The sequence below is a fragment of the Melopsittacus undulatus genome, chromosome 4 (genome assembly GCF_012275295.1).
Source record: "Melopsittacus undulatus isolate bMelUnd1 chromosome 4, bMelUnd1.mat.Z, whole genome shotgun sequence".
Classification (NCBI taxonomy): Eukaryota; Metazoa; Chordata; class Aves; order Psittaciformes; family Psittaculidae; genus Melopsittacus; species Melopsittacus undulatus.
Genome location: NC_047530.1, coordinates 77,515,508 through 77,538,258, shown reverse-complemented (window position 1 = coordinate 77,538,258; position 22,751 = coordinate 77,515,508). Strand labels below are relative to the sequence as shown.

General features: G+C 35.0%; 1 protein-coding gene across 1 annotated transcript in view; it reads right to left on the bottom strand.

The window, feature by feature from the left end:
* LRP1B (LDL receptor related protein 1B) overlaps positions 1–22,751 on the bottom strand; it is a 565,080-nt gene that overhangs the window by 89,796 nt on the left and 452,533 nt on the right. The window contains exons 59-65 of the mRNA XM_034061327.1: positions 20,327–20,508; positions 16,805–17,004; positions 5,715–5,903; positions 5,013–5,161; positions 2,204–2,297; positions 497–613; positions 207–326 (exon numbers count right to left, since the gene is read on the bottom strand). Coding sequence (XP_033917218.1) covers positions 207–326; positions 497–613; positions 2,204–2,297; positions 5,013–5,161; positions 5,715–5,903; positions 16,805–17,004; positions 20,327–20,508 — 1,051 coding nt within the window. The remainder of the gene's footprint in view (positions 1–206; positions 327–496; positions 614–2,203; positions 2,298–5,012; positions 5,162–5,714; positions 5,904–16,804; positions 17,005–20,326; positions 20,509–22,751) is intronic.

The window sequence follows — 22,751 nt, the reverse complement described above, 5'->3', positions numbered from 1 at the left end:
TGCAATGACTTTAAAAAGTGAAGTTAATACTTGACATTTTAGTTTGTTCTCTTCTACATACATGAAGCATTGTACATCAGTCCATCCGTAAATTAACTGGTTTGCATGGGGTTTTGTACATAGAGGACATTTACAGTATTCTACTTCAGTTTCTTGTTTAAAACCAGCTACAGTTATCAGCACAAGGTTCTCTAAACATTACTTACGACAGTCTCTTTCATCTTCTTCATCACCACAGTCATTCTGTCCATTGCATCTCAGATTTATTGGAATACACTTCTGATTCTTTGTGCACTTGAATTGACCTGACAGACACACATGTGTCTCTGAAAGTTAAAAGAATAAAAGTATCAAATTAAAAAAAAGTTAAAGATTAAAAGATTAAAAAATTAAAAAGTAAAAAAAATATAAATGCAGTTTCTTGACAGAATTTAAAGGGTGGTATTTTAATCTGTTTACCATTTTTCTGAAGTCTACAATGTCTATAATTGCCTACCACAGTTCAGTTCATCAGAATTGTCCCCACAATCATTCTCTCCATCGCAGATGAAGGCTGGAAGAGCACAAAGCCCAGTGCCACACTGAAAACGTCCTGGTTGACATCTGAATTCAGCTAAGAAAAACAAAAACATGAATACTACCAGAAGAATGGCTAAAGTATCAATAGTGTTGTTCTTCTATGGACTAATCAAAAGAATTTACAAACTTTTGTATTTGATTTTATAATCTCAATCTAAGTAGATATTAGTAACTGCATGTACATGTACTATTGCAAAATTCATTTAAAAGTTTGAGATGTTAAATTTGTATAACTATAGTTATACGTTACTAATAATACAGAGTACAACCCTCTCCAGGTTGAGGCTAACTATTAGTGAAACAGAGACTTGCAATTTAGGATCTAAACACTTGAGTTTACGTCTGTGTTTAAGAAACCCCCTATCCCACTCTATATTTCCATGAAAAGTCGAACACTGTTGCTTCTCACAGCCACTGCTATTTGAGTGAATGAGCAATTATGCATCTCTCTACTAATATAATATATAAACATAGTGTAGCTTAAAATATAATTTTATGTAGAGTGATTACATATGTTAAAGCTTGCTTCAAAGACCTCTGCAGCAGAAAAAGAGAGCTAATTATTAAATTGTAAAAAAAACAGATGCAAAATTTAAAAAAAAAACAAAAAAATCAAATTAACTGTTATTTAACTGGAAGATTGTACAACACATCATAAAGAACTTTATGTGTATCAGCTTAAGGGAAGAAGGGAAGAATCTTTTATGTAATTAATATAATAGTATGTAAAGTAGTCAGGACTGGGACTGAAAATTAGCATCACCAACAGGTATTAGCATTACACTAGAAAGGTACTTTTCTAAGTAAACCTGCAGTCACTTACCACCACACCAACCATCCTTTACGATGCTAAAAATACAATTAGAATTGACATCCAATTGTCTACAATTCAATGGGAAAATACTACAGTAACCTACCTATTTGGACTATGTGCGGGTCTCGAGAAATATGCTGTATCTGCACCACCTTCAGGTTAGTGTGTCAAAGTTACATAGGATGCATAAAAAATGTTCCTCACATAAAACTGTTCATACTGGAGGGGTGTGATTTAGCTCTCCACACTTTTCCTTGGCAATATTTATATAACTAAAATATTTATATAAAACATATTGTGCAAAACACAAAAATGCTTAGTAGGAACCATATGGAAAACACTGTTCAGAAAACCACACTAAATGAGAATGTGTAGCTAAACTTGTATAATTGCAATGAAAGGTAAGCAAGTGAGATTAGAATTCCACATTCCTATTACATACAAAAATAAGCCTGGCAGAATTTTCTATTTATATATATAAAATAAGCAACCTCAGAACAGAGCTTTGAAATAAAGATCTTTAGCAAAAGCATAAACAGGATAAAGTACAGGTTAAAAACATGAAAAAAATGTTCTTATGATTTTACAAAGACCTTAAAAGTTCCTTAGTAGATATGAGTTAATGAAAATCTTTTACAGGCTGAAAATAACAACCTGTACCCTTGGTAAATTTGATGGAGACCAAGAACAGAAAACAGCACTGCAAATAAAAGCATCAAAAAAACTCATTTTGCTAACATCTATAAAGCATTGTATTTTAGACTTTGACCATACTGACAAAATGGGGTTCCAAATTCTGAATGCACTTACGGCATTCCTCTGGCTCATCAGATCCATCTCCACAGTCATCCACTGTGTCACATTTCCACCAAAATGGAATACATTTGTCAGTTTTGCAACGGAACTGTAAAAGGAAGGAAAGAAGGAAAAAAAGCTTTGATATGAGTATTTATTTATTTATTATTAAACAGAAAGTTTATGAAAGAGAAGACTGACTGCTTAAGTCATTGTTCTGTTAATCAACTCTGGATGTTAACCTTATAAAACTGTTTTTAAAAAATATTCTTTATTTTTTTTTGGAGATGTTTTGCACTGAGAATTCCATGGATGCAAATCATTGTCATTTCACTGACATTGCTATACTGACTTACAGTGCCCTTCATATAAACCACTCATTGGATTTTGCTGCATTGTATGATTTGATTCTTTAAGATATTATTCAAAACAACCACTTCAATTCTTAAACAGTCTTTGTAGGCTCTTGACGCAGATTTGATATAATTTTCCAGATACACCAAAAAGCCCACACTTACAGAAAAGGGCCTCAACATGCAGTGTTTTATACAGTAACATTTATATTTTTTTGAATTAAATGAGAAAACCAGAAGCTAGGCATTCCAATGTTTCAAAAGAAAAACCCTTTGTAAGACCTTGGCAGTTCCTTTCCTCTGAACTCAGGCAACACTGTACCTTCGTTCTGACTGAAAGAGAAATGCAAATCAAAAAAGGACTAGAAATTACTTAATGCATTTTTTTTTTATGGCTAAACCTAAAATCAGAGTTCACTATGTTGCTAATGCAAAGGAGAAAAATGCTGGATAGATTATTAGCGCCTTTTAAGAAATGCGGTGTTTTCCTATCTCATGTCTACATGAGCACAGAAATAAAAATAAAAAAAACCCAACAGGTTTCAAAGTGCAAGACATTTTATTTCCTGAGACAAGGCCTAATTTTTTTATTGTTCACATTTTTAAAATCATTGATTATTCAATAAAGCTGTATTTGAAAGCTAAATTAAATTTGGTGCAGTAGGTCAATTTTCTTTTCTGCCAAGAAAATTTAGGGTTTCATGGCCATTTATTTAGTAAGACCTATAGTTGAAACAACATTCTTCTACCATGTTGAGGGACAAGGTAGGTTTGGAAGGCAGCTGTTCTAAACTGTTAAACTGTTCCACAAAGGTATGCACAACAGAGCAGCTCAGCAGAAGGCCTCCAAAAGTAGGAGGCAAACAAACTCAGACAATTCCCTTTCTTGGTATTTTCTACTTGCTAGTAAAGCCTTCCTGCTGCTTAATTGTTTTAAGGTACCAGCCTCGCTCTGCTCACAAGAGACTTGATGCTGTTAAAATCACATTATAAATTTAATTACAGGAAACGGACACTAACTTTTAGATGCTATTATGCTCTGCGTTAAATGCATTCCCTTCTAAACTGAGGAGCCAGATACTTTGCAAAACCAGGGGTCAGAGTCATATGAGTGTGCTTAGGATGGCCTAAGTTTTTGGTGTTCTACAGTCTCACATGTCTCATACTAAACAATTTATTACATCAGATCAGCCATCAAGGACACCTGAAAAGTCTGTAGATGTGGAAGACCAGCATATCAGCCATCCAACTCCTTTTCCTCAAAAATAGCTAACAGTGGGTATGTTGAGACTACGTCACAGGAACAGCTCTGATTTTACAGCATTATCTGAAAATCTTCAGAAGCAAAGTATGTTTTTGCCACTGATCTCTGCATCTGATGCCATTAGACTGATGAATTATTAAACAATAAACAGATTTCAAAATTGGAAGACAATTACTAAGAACCAATGTCAACTTGTAACTGTCTAAAGCAGCTTCTTCTGTTTAACTCTGCTTTCCCTCATATGGAATCCACAAGAGATAAAATATTACCCCTTGAGGATCCAAGGTATGATGCTACCCTTCAATTCAGACTAACAGTAAATTATTTGGAAAAGAACAGAGACATTTAGTCAACTGGTAGCATATAAATTCATTGTGGAATAAGCTTTCAGTGTCATTTAAAAAAACCCCAACAAAATAAATAACATAACAGAACAAAATAAAAAACAAAACAAAAACCAGTGCTTTTTTCTTTTAACCAAACAAATTTGAGAAGCTAGATATGGGAGGAAAATAAGACACTATGCGTTTTGCAAGTGTTTCACTCTTTCTTTGTGTTCATCACTTAATGGCAAGTAGCAAACAGACAGTGTAAACAGAAAATAGACAATGAATGTAATACAATCACACAAAAAACTACCATAAGGAATCAGAAGAAGAAATTGGGAAGGTTTCTTAAATAACAATATTACTTGAATGAAACTGTACATAATTTATTAATATGCCACAGTTCCTTAAAAATTCAGAATAAAACCCTTTCCTTGATGAGTACAGACATCATGATGTAGAATTCTGCAAGAGGTAATAAACATCATATAATAAAAGTGGACTACTAGTAAAGCATAAATATTCTCAAATCATTGTTACATACACTTTGTATTTTTATATTTCATATTTCCTACAGATGCTTTTTTCCAAAGCAAATTTATCGATTTAGTAGCAGTATTTGTTCTAGTGACTGGCAGAAACATCCACATTTGAAAGGGAACAAGTTCTGCATTCTCTGGAAAAAAGGCATTTGTAAACCTATTTTCAACTTAGAGCCTTGAAGATGAAATGCTTTAAAGGCAGCCATGAGTTACCTAGTCTTCAGCTCCTTTGACTGATGCTTCCACATTTTGTAAACACCAGCATTCCCTATTTAAAAGCAGGTGGGAATACAGTAAAATACTATCTCCACTCCCACTTCCCCATACATATGCACTTACCTGACTGGCAGTGCAGTTTGATAAGCATGTCTTGTTGTCTGCAGCAAGGTAAAAGTTTGTGGGACAGGCACATGTATACATCTTGTCAGGGGCCAGAAGGCATAAATGGCTGCAACCACCATTGTTTAGTGTACACAGATGTTTAGACACTGTGGACAGAATAGGAAAACTATGTCAGAACCCATTATTTAAGTATACTTCAGGGTATCTGCCTTACAGAGGAATAAAAATGTATTACCCATACTATTTTTACAATGAAACATCTCAAATAAAAACCCGTAAGAGGCAAACTTTTCCATTTAACTTTAAGCTATTCTCTGTTGTATGCAAAATTATTACTATGAACATTTTTTTATTTTATTTTATTTTTCATAACATATTGTTCCCACCTTGAACAGTAACTTTTCCTGAAATGCAATACCAGATTTGCACCTCCAGTCAGTATTTGGGTTAATTTTTAAGCACCAAAACTGGTATCAAGCCACTGAACAAGATATATCACATTTATTTAACCAGTTATAGCTAGCCCTTCAAGCACAGATTTAGGTTTAAATATGGTAATTTGAAAACTTCCAAAATTGGAAACTGAACAGAAATAAAAATAAATCACTGCAGATAAATGAGCTTCCACTAAGTCAGCAACTGGCTACTCAAGTGAAATACATGAATGTGCTGTAGAGATTGCATAGACAGAACAATTACCATCAGGTTGCCTGTAAGAGTGATACACCTGTATGTCTGTTATGGTATGCCATGAGTTAATCAGTGATAGTCTGTCTGATCCAGAGGTTTTGTGGGCACGGCTGAGCGATTTCGTTTTCCCATCTGTCCAGTAGATGTAGTCTTCAAACAATGTTAGTGCAATCACCCCTGGAATATCTTGATTAGGTACTGTAAGAAGAGATGCTAAGATTAATGCTCACTCTTGGAAGACTGCCAGTTAAAATATTCCATACTGCATAGGTTGCCAGATAGAACTACTATATAATGTCTTGAGAATAATTGTCATGACAATATGTCAAGCCTAGATGGTTCTTTATTACCAGTTATGATAAAGATGGATGGGCTACGAGCTCTGCTTGCTTAGAATTAGTTGGCCAATCAATGTTAAGGAAATGAAAGAATTTCAGTTAACAAAAATCACCTATTCTATTAAACTAATGATGTGTTAAGCTTTAAAGCAGTATGAAACATAGATATAACTCAACCTACTCTTTACGGAAGGCCAATATTCATTTGACAGTTTAGGGGAATATAAGTTACTAGAAAATACCCAAAACAGAAGCATCTCCAGATGCAGTGTGTTTAACACCCTTTAAGACAATAGTATTTTATTTCAGCAAAATATACAGCCAAGAGAGACTGGGGGGGGGGGGGCTTTGCATTAATATAAACATAGAAACGAAAGGGCTTACTGCTTATTCTTGGCATAGCCAACAATATAATTTATAAATATAAACAAAGTGATGATGATAACCCATTCTTACAATATCACAAAACTAGGAACCAACATAATTTAAAAAAAATGGAAAGACAAAAGGAAGAACAAGCTTTAGAACATTCTCTATCTTACGCTATACTCTTAAATTGAACTATTTGTTCTTGGTAAACATAAACTGAACTCTTTTCTTCTTTTAACATATATAGCTGTTACAAAAAATGTCACAGGAGAATATCTGACTGCAATAATCAATTTGTATGTGCTAATTGTCAATTAATCACTCTAGTTACTCAGATAGCTGAAAAGGCAGATCAGAGCATCTGAGTGTGCATTTTTAACCAGGAGATCCTTTACATCTTTACCATGTTTTCTTAGATGAAAATAACTTCATCTTTTAACCTGGAATGTGCTTAAGTAGAGTAGGAAAATCTCAGATTCCAGTTGGAACATTTCGTAGTTGACTAACAACTGATGACTGATACTGAGTATATGGAATGACAACTTAGCAAATTCTATTTTGTATACAATAGCCTAGCCTTGTGATACTTAACTTCAGTGGACAGTAAGCTGCCATTTGATCAAGGAAATCTTGCATCTCAGACCTGAAATTTTCACTTCTTGTATGTTAACACACACCATAGCCCATCATACTGAAATAACAGTATGATATTCTTTTAAAAAGTGTCATAACATTCCCAAGATATTAGTTGAAGTGCAAAGAAATCATAATTTTCGGATTTAGTACATAGGCAGTTTTCATGGCTCCTCATATAGTATAGCACCCCCAAGAAAAGCTTTTATAATTTCCCTTATTTGTAGAATCACATTATGAGAAGAGGACCTACAAACCAGAAGTGAATCACATCCCATGGCAATTGTTTCTACCCTGCTCATCTGAGCAAGGAAGAGAAGGACTATTTTAAATTTGCTGCCAAACTAACATATCAAGTACAACAAAATAAAAATAGAGAAACTATAAGTACAGTTATTTACTGGGCTTTTTTAACTCTTTCCCCTCTTTCCTTATTTTCTCACAACTGGATTTATCAGAATAAATTGCAAGAAAAAACCTCCTAGATTAAGGAAAACACCCAAAGGCTAGAGCAGGATTAATTGCTCTCATTTTCTTTGGCAAGCAGTGTAAAAATTGACTACTTTCTGTAAATTCAAAGTGAAGCCAGATTACTCACAACTGATAAGTACCTCTGCTTCTCCCATGTTACCTGTTTGAAAACATTTAATAAAGATGTGTACTTGACAAAAATTACATTATACCAAGAGAAGGGTTAGATCTCGATCAACAAACTCATGGAGAATTTAAATAGTCCTATTTTAACACAGAGCCATGAGAATTGCACTTAGTATTAACTACTTTCTAGAATTATCTATGTATCATTAAATTTATTTCTTTCTTAAGTTTTGTCGTAACAGTGTCACCCTATGGCCTCTATGAAAGCTTCCAAAGTTGGGTTAAGTAAGCTGAAGCACTATTGGTAGCTCAAAACACTCAGCAAAAATAACTAAAAGAACACCTCACCTGCAGACCAATAACCTACTGGATACAGCTCTAGCAGTTTGTAAGTATTCTAGTAGACCAATAGCTACTGCAAGTGTTTTTTTCCGCTCATTGTTACAGCATCAAATCCTCAAATAATTCCTTGTAACCCATGCATATTACTTTTCTCTCATATGGAAAAAATCTCAACAAATACAGCTGAAGTGCCGTTCAATCAGAAAGGAATAACTGCCCAGATGCCACAGGACTCAGACTCCAACATCATGGACAGGCACACTGGATAGCTTAAAGGAAGAGGTGAGAATCGCCTTCAGCCTCTTTCATAAATCCTTTCCTGAACCATGTTAATCAGCTGGCTGCTTCTACTGAGTTCCAAATAGTTATATCAGTGACTCAGGTTTCTTACAGCTTAGACATAGTAGATCTTAGAACATAGCTTTCATATACTGCAACACAGACTACATACTACACAAGTAAAAAAATGCTTTACTTTGTGCCAGCAACAGAATTGTATTGATTCAAAGTGATACTTCCTTTGATTTTTGAGACTCTCTTCTTATTATTTGTGTAATAAAATGCATTATGGGAGCATATTCAACAAGTTACTCAACAATTCTGAAGGACAAAATTCATGGAATGCAAAATCACTACCCTAAGCAATTTCTCTCAGGAACAGCGGAACCTGAAATTCGTTTTTGTGAGTCTTCTTCCTACCAAAGATGAGTGAATCATTTGAAATCCCTCCTTCTCTAACAGGCCTTCTACTGCTACCTCTAGTTTTCTGCCGGTGTTTCATTTTATACATAAACCATGGGTTCTCTCACACTGAATGCTAATCCCAAACAGTCCTTGACCAAACAAGAAGATGACAGGTGTGATGGGAAAGAGAAGGTAGAAAAGAGAAGGAATACATAGGCCTATCAGAAAGCCTGTCATAAAGGAGGAATAAATACAGGTAGGTGGTAAAAGGGAAAAAAGGGGAGGCTTGCAACAGGTCAGAAGCAGTGGAAAGTAAAAATTATTAGATACTTTACCAATAGTAAAATGATAACATAACTTAGGGAGATAAAGTGCTACAAAACTTAAAGAAAGAGACATACATCTCCATAAGAGGGAACACCGTTATGTAGACATATGAGAAGCATGCAGAGATTTAAGATGTACATCTGTCTCTCTCGTGCACTTTGTACTTATTTGGATCTGAGAATACAAATTCATATGCTGGAAGTCATATCTGTGATAAAAATGTAAACTTTTCTCTTGTGTGAACTCTTTTTCCCTTATATTTTCTGAGTACACCTACTTAAGCATAAAAAAAAAATTGTTTTTTTTTGGGGGGGGGGAAAATCCTGCCAGCTAGGATTTCTTAGCTACAAAACACGCTTCTTCAGAAGCCATACAGAAGTGAAGTCCAGTCACACTTGGCTTATACTGAAACACAAATATTTTTAAAGGTAAAATCAAATAGTCTAACTAATATTAATAAAAACTGAAAATGTGTCATTGTCAGATGGTAAAATTCATGTGCCAGTAAGTACCCTTAAAGAAACCCAAATACTAACACCTTCTAACCAATAAACACTACAAAAAATACCCATGCTCTATCATGTCCATGAAGGTTAGATTTTATTTGGTGTTCAGCTCCTGTTCAAACTGAAGCTGACTGATCACTTCTGAGATAGAAAGATACCTGCCCCTTCCCTTTCCAAAATGTAGGGACTACAAACTTGCTGAGCCCTTGTGCAAAGTCTACAAGAAGAGAAGGTGCGAAAAGATTCCTGACATGCTCTTCCCAAAAACACATTCACAAAGCCAGAGTTCCAGTGCTGGTAAGTAACTGCTAAAGGTAATTAATGGCTGCTAGCCATCATTTTAAATGGCCACCTTTCCCCTCTCTGGCAGTAGAGCAGTTTCTGTTTAAGAATTCTGGCACCCAAGGACAGAAAATTTACATTGGTGATCAAACCTTAAAAACCAGGCTACATTATTTTGCATTCCACTCTCTGAAACTCTAAATTATCTGAACTGCAATAAAATAAAAATATAAAGCCTATTGACATCATGACCCAAATGGAGCCAGTGATAAGCTCTTTTGTAACATTAAGTACCCCTTCAACAATAAACAGCATCAAGGAAGCAAAACACTTAAAAAGAAAATAGCCATTATACCTACAAAACTAAATGAACTTGGAAATTGCTTATCTTTTCTTGTGTGGCAATTACTTGCCCATACTGTCCTCCTTCCATTTGAACTCCCTTGTAATAATTTTTATCTCATTTTACATTCAGATTGTAATCTCTTTGAGATACAGTCAATCCCATCTCTGCAGGGCTGCTCTGAATCTCTTCGCTCAACCTCTATCTGTGCCTGGGATTGCCGTGGCCCACGTGTAGGACCTTGCACTTGGCATGGTTGAACATCATGAAGTTGGCACTGGCCCACTTCTCAAGTGTGTCCAGGTCTCTCTGGATCCCATCCCTGCCCTCCAACATATCAACCGAAACACGTATCTTAATGTCATTGGCAAACTTGCTGAAGGCACATCAATCCCACTGTCCCTGTCACTGACAAAGATGTTTAACAGGATCTGTCCAAACACCGACTCCTGAGGGACACCACTTGTTACTGGTCTCTACCTGGACACTGAGCCATCAACCAGAACCCTTCACATGCGGCCATCCAGCCAGTTCTTTAAGCACCAAGTGGTCCATCCATCAAATTGATGTCTCTCCAATTTAGAGACAAGGATGTCATGCAGGAGAGTATCAAACGCTTTGCACAGTTCCAGGTAGATGGCATGAACTGCTCTACCCCTGTCCATCAGTTCCATAGCCCTGTCACAGAAGGCCACCAAATTGGTCAGGCAGGATTTCCCCTTAGTGAAGCCATGCTGGCTGTCACCAAGCACCTTGTTGTTTTTCATGTGCTTTAGCATGCCTTCCAGGAGAATCTGCTCCAAGATTCTGCAGGTACAGAGGTGAGACTGACTGGTCTGTAGATCCCTGGGTCTTCCATTTCCCCCTTCTTGAAAATAGGGCTTATATTTCCTTTTTCCAGTCATTGAGAACATACCTAACTGCCATGAGTTTTCAAATGTGGACAGTCGCATTTATATTTCTTTCTGCAAAGTTAATATATACATCACGCATTCATACGTTAAGTATGGACAATACAAGTCCCAGCACTGAAGTGGCAGGATATGTTACAAATCAAAGAATGCAACTGAAATAGTAAAAACTGAGAATATTTCAGTACAATGAAATCACACAGAAATTGTTATATATCCCAAAACTACTATCACAAAAGTAGGCAATTTAGATTTAATTCTAAACATTTTAAGCTACAAAAGTATATGTGGTATTAAAGCTATTACATATGACTTATAATGATACCCCAAGAAGAAGTGGATAACGTTTAAAAAAATCTACCTTTAAAATCAGCTGATCAGACCTTGGCCTTAAATATTTCACTATCCCACTTTAAAATGCTTTATTGACTTTTGAATTTCAGTGTGAGCAGTTGTTTATATGCCAGTTACTCTGTTGCAGTAGACAGTAGCATGCTCTCACACAAGTGATTATTCTCAAATATATACAGATCATCATTTGAGCAGAATGACTCAACAGTTTGCTAATGAGTTTCAAAGATATTTTAATCATTTTTCACACTTACAGAGACTATTTAGCTGCCCATCAGTCCCTACACCTTGGACTCATGTCCTCCTGCTAGTTTCAATATTCATTCATCCTCACTCTGCTCTGAAGGAATTCCTTCCTTCATCTTTGCATCTCCATGCTCCTGCCTGTATTGTTGCCTGCCATCATCCAGCTATGAGCACATGAACTGCTAAGTCCCTTTGTCATCATCAACTGCAGTCATAGGAGCTGTTCAATATTATGCAACTTTCTTTATCAAAAACCTCTTGGTTTTGACTCTGTTGATATAAACTAGGGGAGACACAAGAAACACTGTACTGCATGTTCTCTTTTCTGATTACTTTCTGACAGGAACAACTGCATGGAAAATAATGCCCATCTTTTAAAATTTTTGATGGCACATGTCCCGCTCATATGGAAATATGCATGAATGTCAGCTAAGTTTTCCATGAGTATGTAGAAAAACTATGTTCAGAAGTTTATAATCTAATCAAATTTGGGCATATTATCACAAGAATAGCGGAAGACACAAAAACCAACCTGTTGGCAATCTTCATAAACTGGGCTCCATAAACTGGAGACTGTGGAAGCTTAGAGTAATGTAACTGTGTGAATAGCCTTTAATATAGGTATTTTTCCTGAATATTATCCTTTAAAAGAGATAGAATACAATAAAATAAAATGATCAGATTTAGGAAGACACATGAATTGGAGAATTTTATCTGAACAATTACAAAAACTGAATCTAGAATGCAATAGTGGAATTAAGCAATTATTGGTTTGTGTTATCAGATGTGGCTACAATGAGTAATTCTATAGACACCTCAAAAGTTGGGAAAATATGTTTCAATATTGAAACTACTGTTTATTCCTCATCTGCTGTGAGAAAGCTTCTTTTCAGGTTTCTCTATTTTTTTTAGCTATGAAAAACACAGTATAAATCTGGAATGAACTGGTTTCTGTAATCTCTTAGATTTTGGATGATTTCATTAATAACTGTATTTACTCTTTCATTAAACTCTGGTGGCAAAGTTCAGAATTAGACACAAATACCCACTTTTCACCTACAAAGCCCATATGAATGGAAATTTTTGAAAAAAGTTATACTCAATGCTTTCAAACTTGCATATATGTACACCAATTCTCAGCTTTGTAAAGACTATGGCAGAATCCAATTATGAATAAAAGTGTTTTTCAAATTGAGATGCTATAGGGAAGTTTCTCTCTGCTAACCATATTACCGCTAAAGAAGTAATTTATGAATACTTAATTCATTAATGGTACAAACACCTTTTCATTGCTTAATTTTCCTACAGCTGTAAAATGAAGCAAAACAGTTCTCAACTTTTGTTTTTACAGTATAAACAAAGAGCTCGACATAGTTAAGGACTAAGCTCAGAGAACCTTCTTTATTTCTTAAACTGGACTATCAGAATGCACTTTTATGGTTTAATTATACTTCCGTTCTCATCTTCAACGAGTGAAATGGGAAAATGGTAGGCACCTCTGGGTTTTAAGAGCCCTGAAGGAAAGAAAAACCTGCACGAGGCAATCAGATACCTAGGGAACTGTGAAGCTCACATCTCCTCTTAGCAGTGGGAACCAAAAGTAGCTGTAAAATTTGACAAACACTTAAATGCTGGGTTGTTTTGGGTTTTTTTTTGAATGCTCACAGAAGTGCTTAGTGCTTAGCCAGATTAGTGCTTCAATGCTTGCTTAATCATTTACTGTGCATAACATTTGCCAATGCTGCAGTGCTAAACTGGCTAAGCTCTTAAAGAGTTTACATAATAAAGAATTAAACTTCAAATAGATAAGCAAGGTCTTGATGTTGCCCCTAGCATCAAGAAGAGCTCCCAAGTATGGTAAGATTTCTGGCCTAGTTAGAATGTTTTCAAAGTTCTTACTAGGACTCTCCTGATAATTATAAATGCCCATTTCTCTACTGAAATGCAGAAACTTTACAGGAGAAAAGCAGCAGATGTTCTCTTTTCCTGAAAAATTCTGTGAGATTCATAAAAAAACCCAAACAACAAACAAACAAAAAAACAACCAGAAAAAAACACCTTGTTGCAAAAAGTATTAATGCTAAGATCTAAATATATGTAAACTCCCATTGCATGGAAAAAATGGTCCTTGGTTTAACATATAGAATGGCAATAATTAGCATAAATTTGTTCTGTTTGTCCTCAAGAATTATTTAGTGCAGAGAACAGCACACTGCAGTCTATCTCATAGAACAATATCTCTTTATGAGATCAACCCATTCTGACAAGGTAAGTTATTTGCTGGGTCTTGTGACATCGCTGTGACATTCTCAGATACATTCTGTAGTAGATAACTTAAGATCACAGGAGCATGTTCTCAGACAAATTTGCCTTATCCTCAGAGGTCACAGAAACAGGTGGGAAATACTTCATTTCCAATAACTAGCAATTCAGATTGAATCATTCACATGATTACCATTTATACTTTTTCTTTCTGTTCTGTGAGCATGTATTTTATGGTCAGCATATCTATGTCTTTATGCTTCTCCATTTGAAAACACAAAAGACAGAATAAACGCGACCATACTTTAGTTAACCTTGACAATAGAGTGTGTCTCAAAATGGGCCATGAAATCCATGTGAACAAAATGTCTTCAAAAAACACATCACAACATATAAACCTGATCTTTTTCATTAAGTGCTTATCAACAAGGATTACAATTTTCTTGTATCAGAAACCTAAAAGGGATCACAGTTTCACCTCCTCTAAACCCCAAGCACTGCTGAACTTCCCTGAGTTTCCCTTATTAAGGCAACTAATTTGCAAGGTTAAAAATGTATCTTTCAGAAATATTTTGAGTCTTGTTTAGAAGCATGAATACATGCAAAACCCACTTGGTAGCTTGCTCCAGGAGAAGTAGGGGAAAATTCTGATTAAAGGCAAACTGATCATTATGTACCCTTTGGAGCACCTACAGGCATGTTCCATCCATTTCAGACACCAAGAATACTACTTCTTTTACAGTAGAAACTTTTATGCAACTTGATTTTGTTTTGATAACTACATTTTGGGTGCAGATCCTGACAACAGAAAGTGACAAACGGCATTAGCTAAGGAGAAAATCTTCCTCCCACATCATTTAAATACTTCAGGATCTCTCTCTCAAAGTGTGTTTCTTACTGCTTGACCATTCACAAATCATATTTAATCAAAAGTAGCATGATAGCAGGTTTACACAAAGTCACTGTCACTTTTGGAGCTTGCCTGAGATATTTAACTGGTACCAAATATTTGTAAATTTTAATTCACAAGTGGAAACAGTAAAACTATCAGGTGTGAAAGCCCACAGAACTTCCAGTAATACCTGACTTCTAACACTTTGAGTGTAATACCTGGAGAGTTAGACATGCTCTTTAAACAGTCATGAATGCAGTCAACTGCCTAAAACTAGCAGTGGTGCTCCTCTCCTGAAGGAGAAAGAGATTTTGTTGTATGAAAACTGCTCTTCACTGGTACCAGCTGTGACTTTGTGACAAATATTATTCTTCTCCAGGTTCACTTATCCTCAGGGGAAGATACTCCATGAATATAGAAGAATTTTAAGCTAATTTTACTACCTCAGGCAAAAGAAATCCATAGGCTGGAGATAAAGGCAATGGACACCAAAGACAACATGACTGGAATTCTGCAGATATCTTCTGAAATCTAGTAATAGGAGAACATTTTCTGAGAAAGAAAAAGTCTGAAACTTTCAGGGTGAAAGAGGAAAATCAAGAAAGGTTTGACCACTGTGGTCAGGTTGGGGCTAAGAGAGACACAGTGGCTATTCTTTCCTCGGAAAGATCCAGAAAGAAGAGTAAGAGGATAATTGTATGAGAACAAGATGGCAGGATAGCAGCAGAGCGAATAACACGAAGAGAAGTACAGAGCTTTGCTTCATCTGTCAGAAAAATAGACTGTCAGGAGGAATCCAGCTGGCACTCATGGGTATGTCTGGGCAAGTACTGCTTAGATGGGCAGTTACAACTGTCCTGTGCTTGTTCAAAAGTTGTGGAAGTTAATTCTGAGATAAACAGGAATGTTTACAGCTCCCATAGCTATTGCTTGAGTATCTCCAGTTTACCATGTCAATAACTGTCCTTGAATTGTTCGTTATGTATTTATGACTTACTATTCATGAATAAAAGGGCTAGAACTTTTTTATTCTTTTCTTTTTTTCACAGAGAAGCTTCAATCTGAAAATAGTTATTTCATGGACTCTGATTTTGAGAAAACCTGGCAGCAGCCAGCAGGGAAAAAAAAAAAAAAAAGCCTAAAATAAAGCCCCAATGTAAGTTTTACCAGGACAGCCACAGTCCTGATGTGTTGGTAAAGACTGTAGAAAGGAGCTCCAGGAAGAGTTCCATCTCAAAGAAAAGAAGCACAAACAAAACAAAAACCCACAAAATGAGCACACTGATATTGAGTATTCCATATATTTGAATTAAAGTGAAAGATCTTTAATTATACCATTTGGAATATGAGAGCTATTCATCATAGTGTGAAACTTTTTTTAAACACTTTATAGATAAAAGATACCAGCTTTTCAATTATCTGTCATGTGAGAAGCAGAAAACAGGGATAAAGATTACTTCACTACGTAAGTATTTCAAAAGTTATTATTTTCCAATCTAAAACCCCCAAAAGGAAAGTCCCAAATTACATTTGCAGTACTGATCTCCTTATTGACTCATGCTGAGGAGACTAATGGGCATTTCCAGGCCTTCTCAGGCTGGACAAAAGGTTACTATTAGCCACATACTGGCACAATGTACACAGGGTTTATCTCTTCCCCTTTTAACAGCCAGGTTTCACTGGCTTTGTAACTTGGTTGAGAACACGTGTTATGAACATACACTAGAGTACAGAACTGACAGGGAAGCCTCTGACTGCTCAGTCCATTTCTAGAGTTTCTATTTTTATTTGACAATTTTTCCATAGACATGTATTACTGCATGTTTAAAAATTATTCATAGCCATAACAGAGAAGGAATAGGAAAAACAGCTTTTAAAATATTAATAAAAAAGAAACTGTATCAATCCTGCAAAACTGTTTTAAAGTAGTTGTTACATAATTACACTTAACATGAACATCATCTTCAATTTACAAATTATGAAAAAGAAAAATAAGTAAAAAAGCTGTTGACTAACCTTTATGCCTGTGAGATCCATCCATGTCAGAAAACTCAATATGATTTTCATCAGCCCAATACAGTCTGTGGTTGACATAATCTATTGTAAGAGCCATAGGTCTAGATATCTGTGTTTCTATGACAACTGTTTGACCAGAGCCATCCATACCAACACGGCCAACGTGAGGATACTCACAGCAATCAATCCAGTATAAATATCTATAAACCAAAACACAACTGCTATTTTGTTGACAGATGCAAAATAATAGCAATAAAAAATCAACTAGGTAAATTAATCTCAAGAACAATTCAGTAATTATTCTATAATGTTTTCATCTTCCAAATAGATTTTGTGATTTTTCTAGACCCGTGTTTAAGCACATGTGCTAAATCAGAAGGATTTGAATAGGAGTGTCCTTATGCTAGATATAATTTCATAAAATTAATTATGAACTAGTAAGAAGTACATTTAAATTGGTTAGTGTTGATACCTTAGAATGTGAAGAACAGCCAGACTGAATTTCACAGATCTCATATCCTGCAAAAATGGCATCAGTACTAAACTTATCACAAATACTGTATTTCAGTTACTATTTTTTTACACATATTATAAACCCTAATTTTGTCATTAACAGTAATATAACGCAAATTGTTCTACTTTAAGAAGTACTAGTTCCAAAACATTAGAACTGTTTCTCACATAAAGGGCTTAAAAATGGACAAATCGGTGAGAAATAGCAATTTTCTCCTCTATGCTATTTAGCCACAAATACAGTGCATGTTTTTCATAAGGAAGAGAAAGTCCTATTATATGGTATATGAATGCATGTTACTATTGTTGTATATACCATTACTTAGAACCTCAGGAGAGACCTTTCCAGCTGGGAAGCTGATATGCTTCTACTCTACATGTTTTGGATAGGCTATCAAAAAGCCAGATGCAGCTTATATTCTTAACAGCCACCTGGAATACTGTTTATGTGCAGGAGAAAATAGTGGCCCTAAGAACAGATACAGCTATCCTACAAAATGCAGGCGCAACTTGTTGGCACTTAGCCTGCTTCACATAAGCAGTAGAAAAAGGGAACTTCTCCCAGTGACTCTAACAGAAAACTTTATATTTGAAACATATCATTACTATTGAATGGCATTAGCAGTAGAGTTGATTTAGTATTTCTCATTTACAAAGAGAGAGAGAAAAAAAGAGACAATACTACTCCAAATGGCTGGGCAGCGGGTGCACTTAACTGTGCTCTGTGTGAGTGTCTGGGTGCAGAGAACTTCTGGGCACTAATTATAAATGAGACTGTTTAGAAACCTGTAAAATATGTCAACATTTTGCAGGCATGATTTACTCGCTGTGTTGCTGCTATTGATACTGAGTATATAGTTCACTGATTTCCAAGTAGTTATCTTGCATCAGTAAATCAACAACCTCCTTTCATCCTGATTTGGTTTAAACTACATGAACAAAGCAGGTTTTCCCTACAACAGCCTATTGTTGCAAAGTGCTCCTTTCAAAACACCAGGTAGTTTACAGAAGTAAAAAACAAATGGAGTTTGCCAGGAGGGGTGTGTTTGTTCCTTTCTTTCTTCAAGGATCAAGAAGTCCATGCTGGCAAGTGGTGTGGCACAGTAAGAGAGAACCAATAGACTGAAACAGCAAGTAATGAGAACCCACTATCCACACTAGATGTATTTCAAGATTTTACTTCACAGAATCATAGAATTGTTTGGGTTTCAAGGGACCTTCAAGATCAGCTAGTTCCAACGCCTGCCAAAGTAAAGAGGTACCTTCCACGAGATCAGGTTGTTCAAAGTCTCATCCAACTTGGTATTGCAGTTGTCTCTGTAGTTGGGACAGCCACAGATTCTCTGGGTAACTTTTGCCAGTACCTCACCATCCTCACAGTAAATAATTTCTTCCTTATGCTTAATCTAAATCTCTCCTCTTTCATTTTAAAGCTATTCCCCCTTGTCCTATCACTACAAGGCTCTCCCCAGATTTCCTCTAGGCTGCCTTTAGGTACAAGAAGGTTGCTCTAAGGTGTCCCTTGAGCCTTCTCTCTTCCAGGGGTTCAACTGTCACATAACTAGGAAATACCTCATGTTTTCATTCATCCTCTAAGAATATAAAAATCTTTCTTTTTCTATCAATTAAATTAGATGCTGACATGAAATGGTTAGATGGTTTATCTGAGTCTCTCTCTAATGCTGCTACGGTTTTACTCAAATAGACATAACTAAAACGGTTCTGCTAGAAGAAAGCCAACAAAAACAAAAAAACACCAACCACCACAAAAAAACCCCAAACCTCAGAACCAAACCCAAACCAAATAAATAAATAATAAAATACAATAATAATAATAATAATAATAATAATAATAATAATAATAATAATAACATCAACCTAACAGGAAAAAGTTAAAAGAGATTATATCTCTTGGGTTGGACAAGATGACCTTCAGTGGTCTATTCCAACCTCAAACATTCTGTGATTCTGTGAAAATCAAATATTAATTAAGTCCATTAATAGAAAGATAATTTATTTTCTTTCTTTTAAAACACATAGTATTAGGTTAAATTACTCATGCACATCAATTTTATTGGGAAAATAATAATATTTTAAAATTATAATATAAATGTGGAAATAATGCTTCACATAGCTCCCACAGCAGTTAAGAAATCAAAAATGGTGGTGGTACCCAAAATTGCACTCAGAATAACTGCACAGACTTACATTAATAAATAAATAAATTATAAGTCATGCAATAATTAACAAAACTAGCAATTAAAAGTATCAGTTAAACTAATTAAACAAACTAACTAGGCATTTCTCACTTCTTATCACTGCTGTTGCAACAGGTTTGTCAAGCATATTGATCATTTCAAATGTCTGAAAACTAAAGTTATAAATTAAGTCTCCTAAAAAAAACCTCCTTGTATTCTAATAATTAAGCAGTTCAGTTGTTAGATCTGTGTAAAACCCAAAACTTTAATTTTATAGACTAAAAAAGGTAAAAGCTACCTTCAAATTACATGGGACAAAACATTTTCACTCTGATTACTATGAAAAATTATCAAAGTTTTCAAGTATGTGGTAGTTTAATGGCCTAAATTGTTCTGGAAATCAGTAAATACAAGAAGAGTACTAACAAGACAATTCACTTCAGTGAACAAACAAAGCAAGACGTAAGAATAGTCTTCTATGTAACACGAACATTTGGTATTTACTAACACACTTATTAAAACAGATGGGGATATTTCTTTTTTAAATATTTGCTTTCCTCCTATCAAAATAAAACATTTGCAGAGTATTATATATAACAAAATATGGTTTAGTACCTGCATTCATCTATCTATTACACCAATTTTATATCTAATGTTGAGACAGTAAGTATCAAGTAATGCATTTTAGACTACTGACATTCAGTGTAGCTGAAAGTTAGATAATAAAAAACTAATTAGTATTTCCTATCTTCTGGTTTTAAATATAAAATTAGGATTAAATATGAATTACTACAAAATGGCTGCTTCATACCCAGCTTGAGGATCTAAGGCCAGATCTCTAGGAAACTTCACTCTTTTGCTCACAAGGATGGTAGGGTACAAGCCATTGAGTTTAGACACCTCAATTATTCTCTTCTCAGTATCAGACCAATAGAGATTCTTCCCAATCCAATCAACAGCCAATGCATTAGGAACAGCTGTATTGTGGACAACCTAAGAAAACAAAATTTACATAATTTTTTAATCTAAATACTGGGAAAAGGAAAAACAACTCAAGAGTTACTAATACCAGCATATCCAGAGGTTGGATATATGATACAGTGACATACAACATGCAAAAAAAAAAAATCCCTAAAAAATAAAAAATAATGGTGGTATTATTTCCTGTTAAACAATTATACTTCCAAAGTAATGATACTTCTTGTGCAACTGAGACATGACGCTTTGCTTATAGTAAGGGAGAATGGAGAATACTGTGATGTAGTAAATACCAACTTTTGAACTTCCCTGCATTATGCTTTATCTTTGATTTTATATCTAAAAAGAAAAAAAAAAGATTTTTTTGTTTTCTGTTCTGTTTCTTTCTCAAAGAACCAAATGGACATGAGGCTTCTCTTGTCATAGCATGCTCTCTGAGCACATGTGTTTATTAGCTTACCATTTCTTTCACCAGTCCACATCAGCAATATCTTTCATTCTAATATTACAGTAGTGCCATGTCATCATGACAGATATACCATAAGGGCACTCAACTCAGGCAAACAGAAAAAAGATTACCTAGTTGGAAAGTAAATACTACACTCTTATTTCCAGAATGCATGTGGCAGAAGAACTTTCTAAGAATTAGTTAAGTTTCAAGAGGACCACAATATTAAGGAATGAACTGTGATACAGAAGCAATTTAATGACCTACTGGAAAGCTTGTGCTCTACTGACAAGGATGTGTTAATCTCAAGGTTTTTGACTTCAGTAACTCTGACACTTAAACACCTCTAGATGTACATGATTACAAATCTCATCATGATTGTATGACTCAGTCTTGCTTGGCTGGGAGTACTTCATGTTAAGTGTTGAGTAACATGAATATTCTAAATCATCAGAATCTAACTTTTCGGCTTACAAATTCAATTCCTGATAAAGTCTATTTAGACCTGTTCTATTCCCAATTAGGTCCTGGTTAGGTCTTGTGCAACTAGAACTTAATTAAAAAAAACCAACCAAACAACGACAACAACAAATAACACAAATCAGAGAGAGCAATACTTGGAAATATTTGAGATTTCTTAAATATTAATAATGGATTTATTACTGTAGTGTACATTCTAATTTATTGTTATCTTTACCACTAATAGCATATGCAATAAAGTATAAAATTTACTGGTAAACCTGATTATGTACAACTGTGCTATTTTTAATTTTATTTACCATTTGAAGATACTGAAAAGCCTTCAAGATAAGAAGGGATACTGTGAGATACTTTAAACCAATTTTATAGTTATGAATATGTAAAAGTACCCTTTCAGGTAATTACATTATTTATCATCTTATAAACTCTTCTAAAAAATCCAGGCATGCACCAACTTCTTAATATGAATAAAACACTTTCTTTTCTAATACTTCAGCACTATCAGCTTCACTGTTTTATAAACTTGTAATTACAGTAAACATTGCACAGTAACATGGGGCGTTTCCTGTAGAAATGGACAGCTCTGCAAACTTAGTGGTTTAGCTACATGATCTAGAAGCATCAACCAAAGTAATTAGCCTCTGATGGCTTTTCCTTTGAAGAGTCACTTCAAGCTTATGCCAGTAACTGAGATCACTAGTGTGACAGTTAATGTACACAATCCAGCTTACTACAGCATTTTCCAATAACATATTTTAACTGAATACTATACATGAAACACTGTGCTAATGTTTAAACACATTGTATGAACACATTAGGCAGAAAAGTTGTTGCTTCAATGGCGTAAATATCTCCTGCATGATCAGATACGAAGAAAAATGAGATGCCATCAGATTTCCCAGAGCAAGAAATCTTGGGCTGGCATGCAGAAAAAGATGCTGTCTTCTAAAAAGGAATTCCTAGGTAATATATCAAATATTGTTTAAGCAGGTTTGCTGGCAAACTAATTATCTGTAACACTGATTATTAAATATGTGCTAGGGTAACCCATTAAAATTTTGACAAAATATGAGATAACTACAATATATATATAATTCTTGATAAATTTTTGCATGCCTTTTTAGCTTTCAGAAGCTAAACCTGGAACAAGCTTTTCAGTGAAACAAACCAAACATTCATAAGAAAATTAAATGCACTCCCCCCCAATTTTTGCTTCTTATTTGGCATCTTATTTGAATAAAATCTCCATCAACATGACACTAGCTCTGTAAACTGCAAAATATTAATGAAGGAAAAAAGAAATACCCTCTATGCCCCCCAAACCTAAATT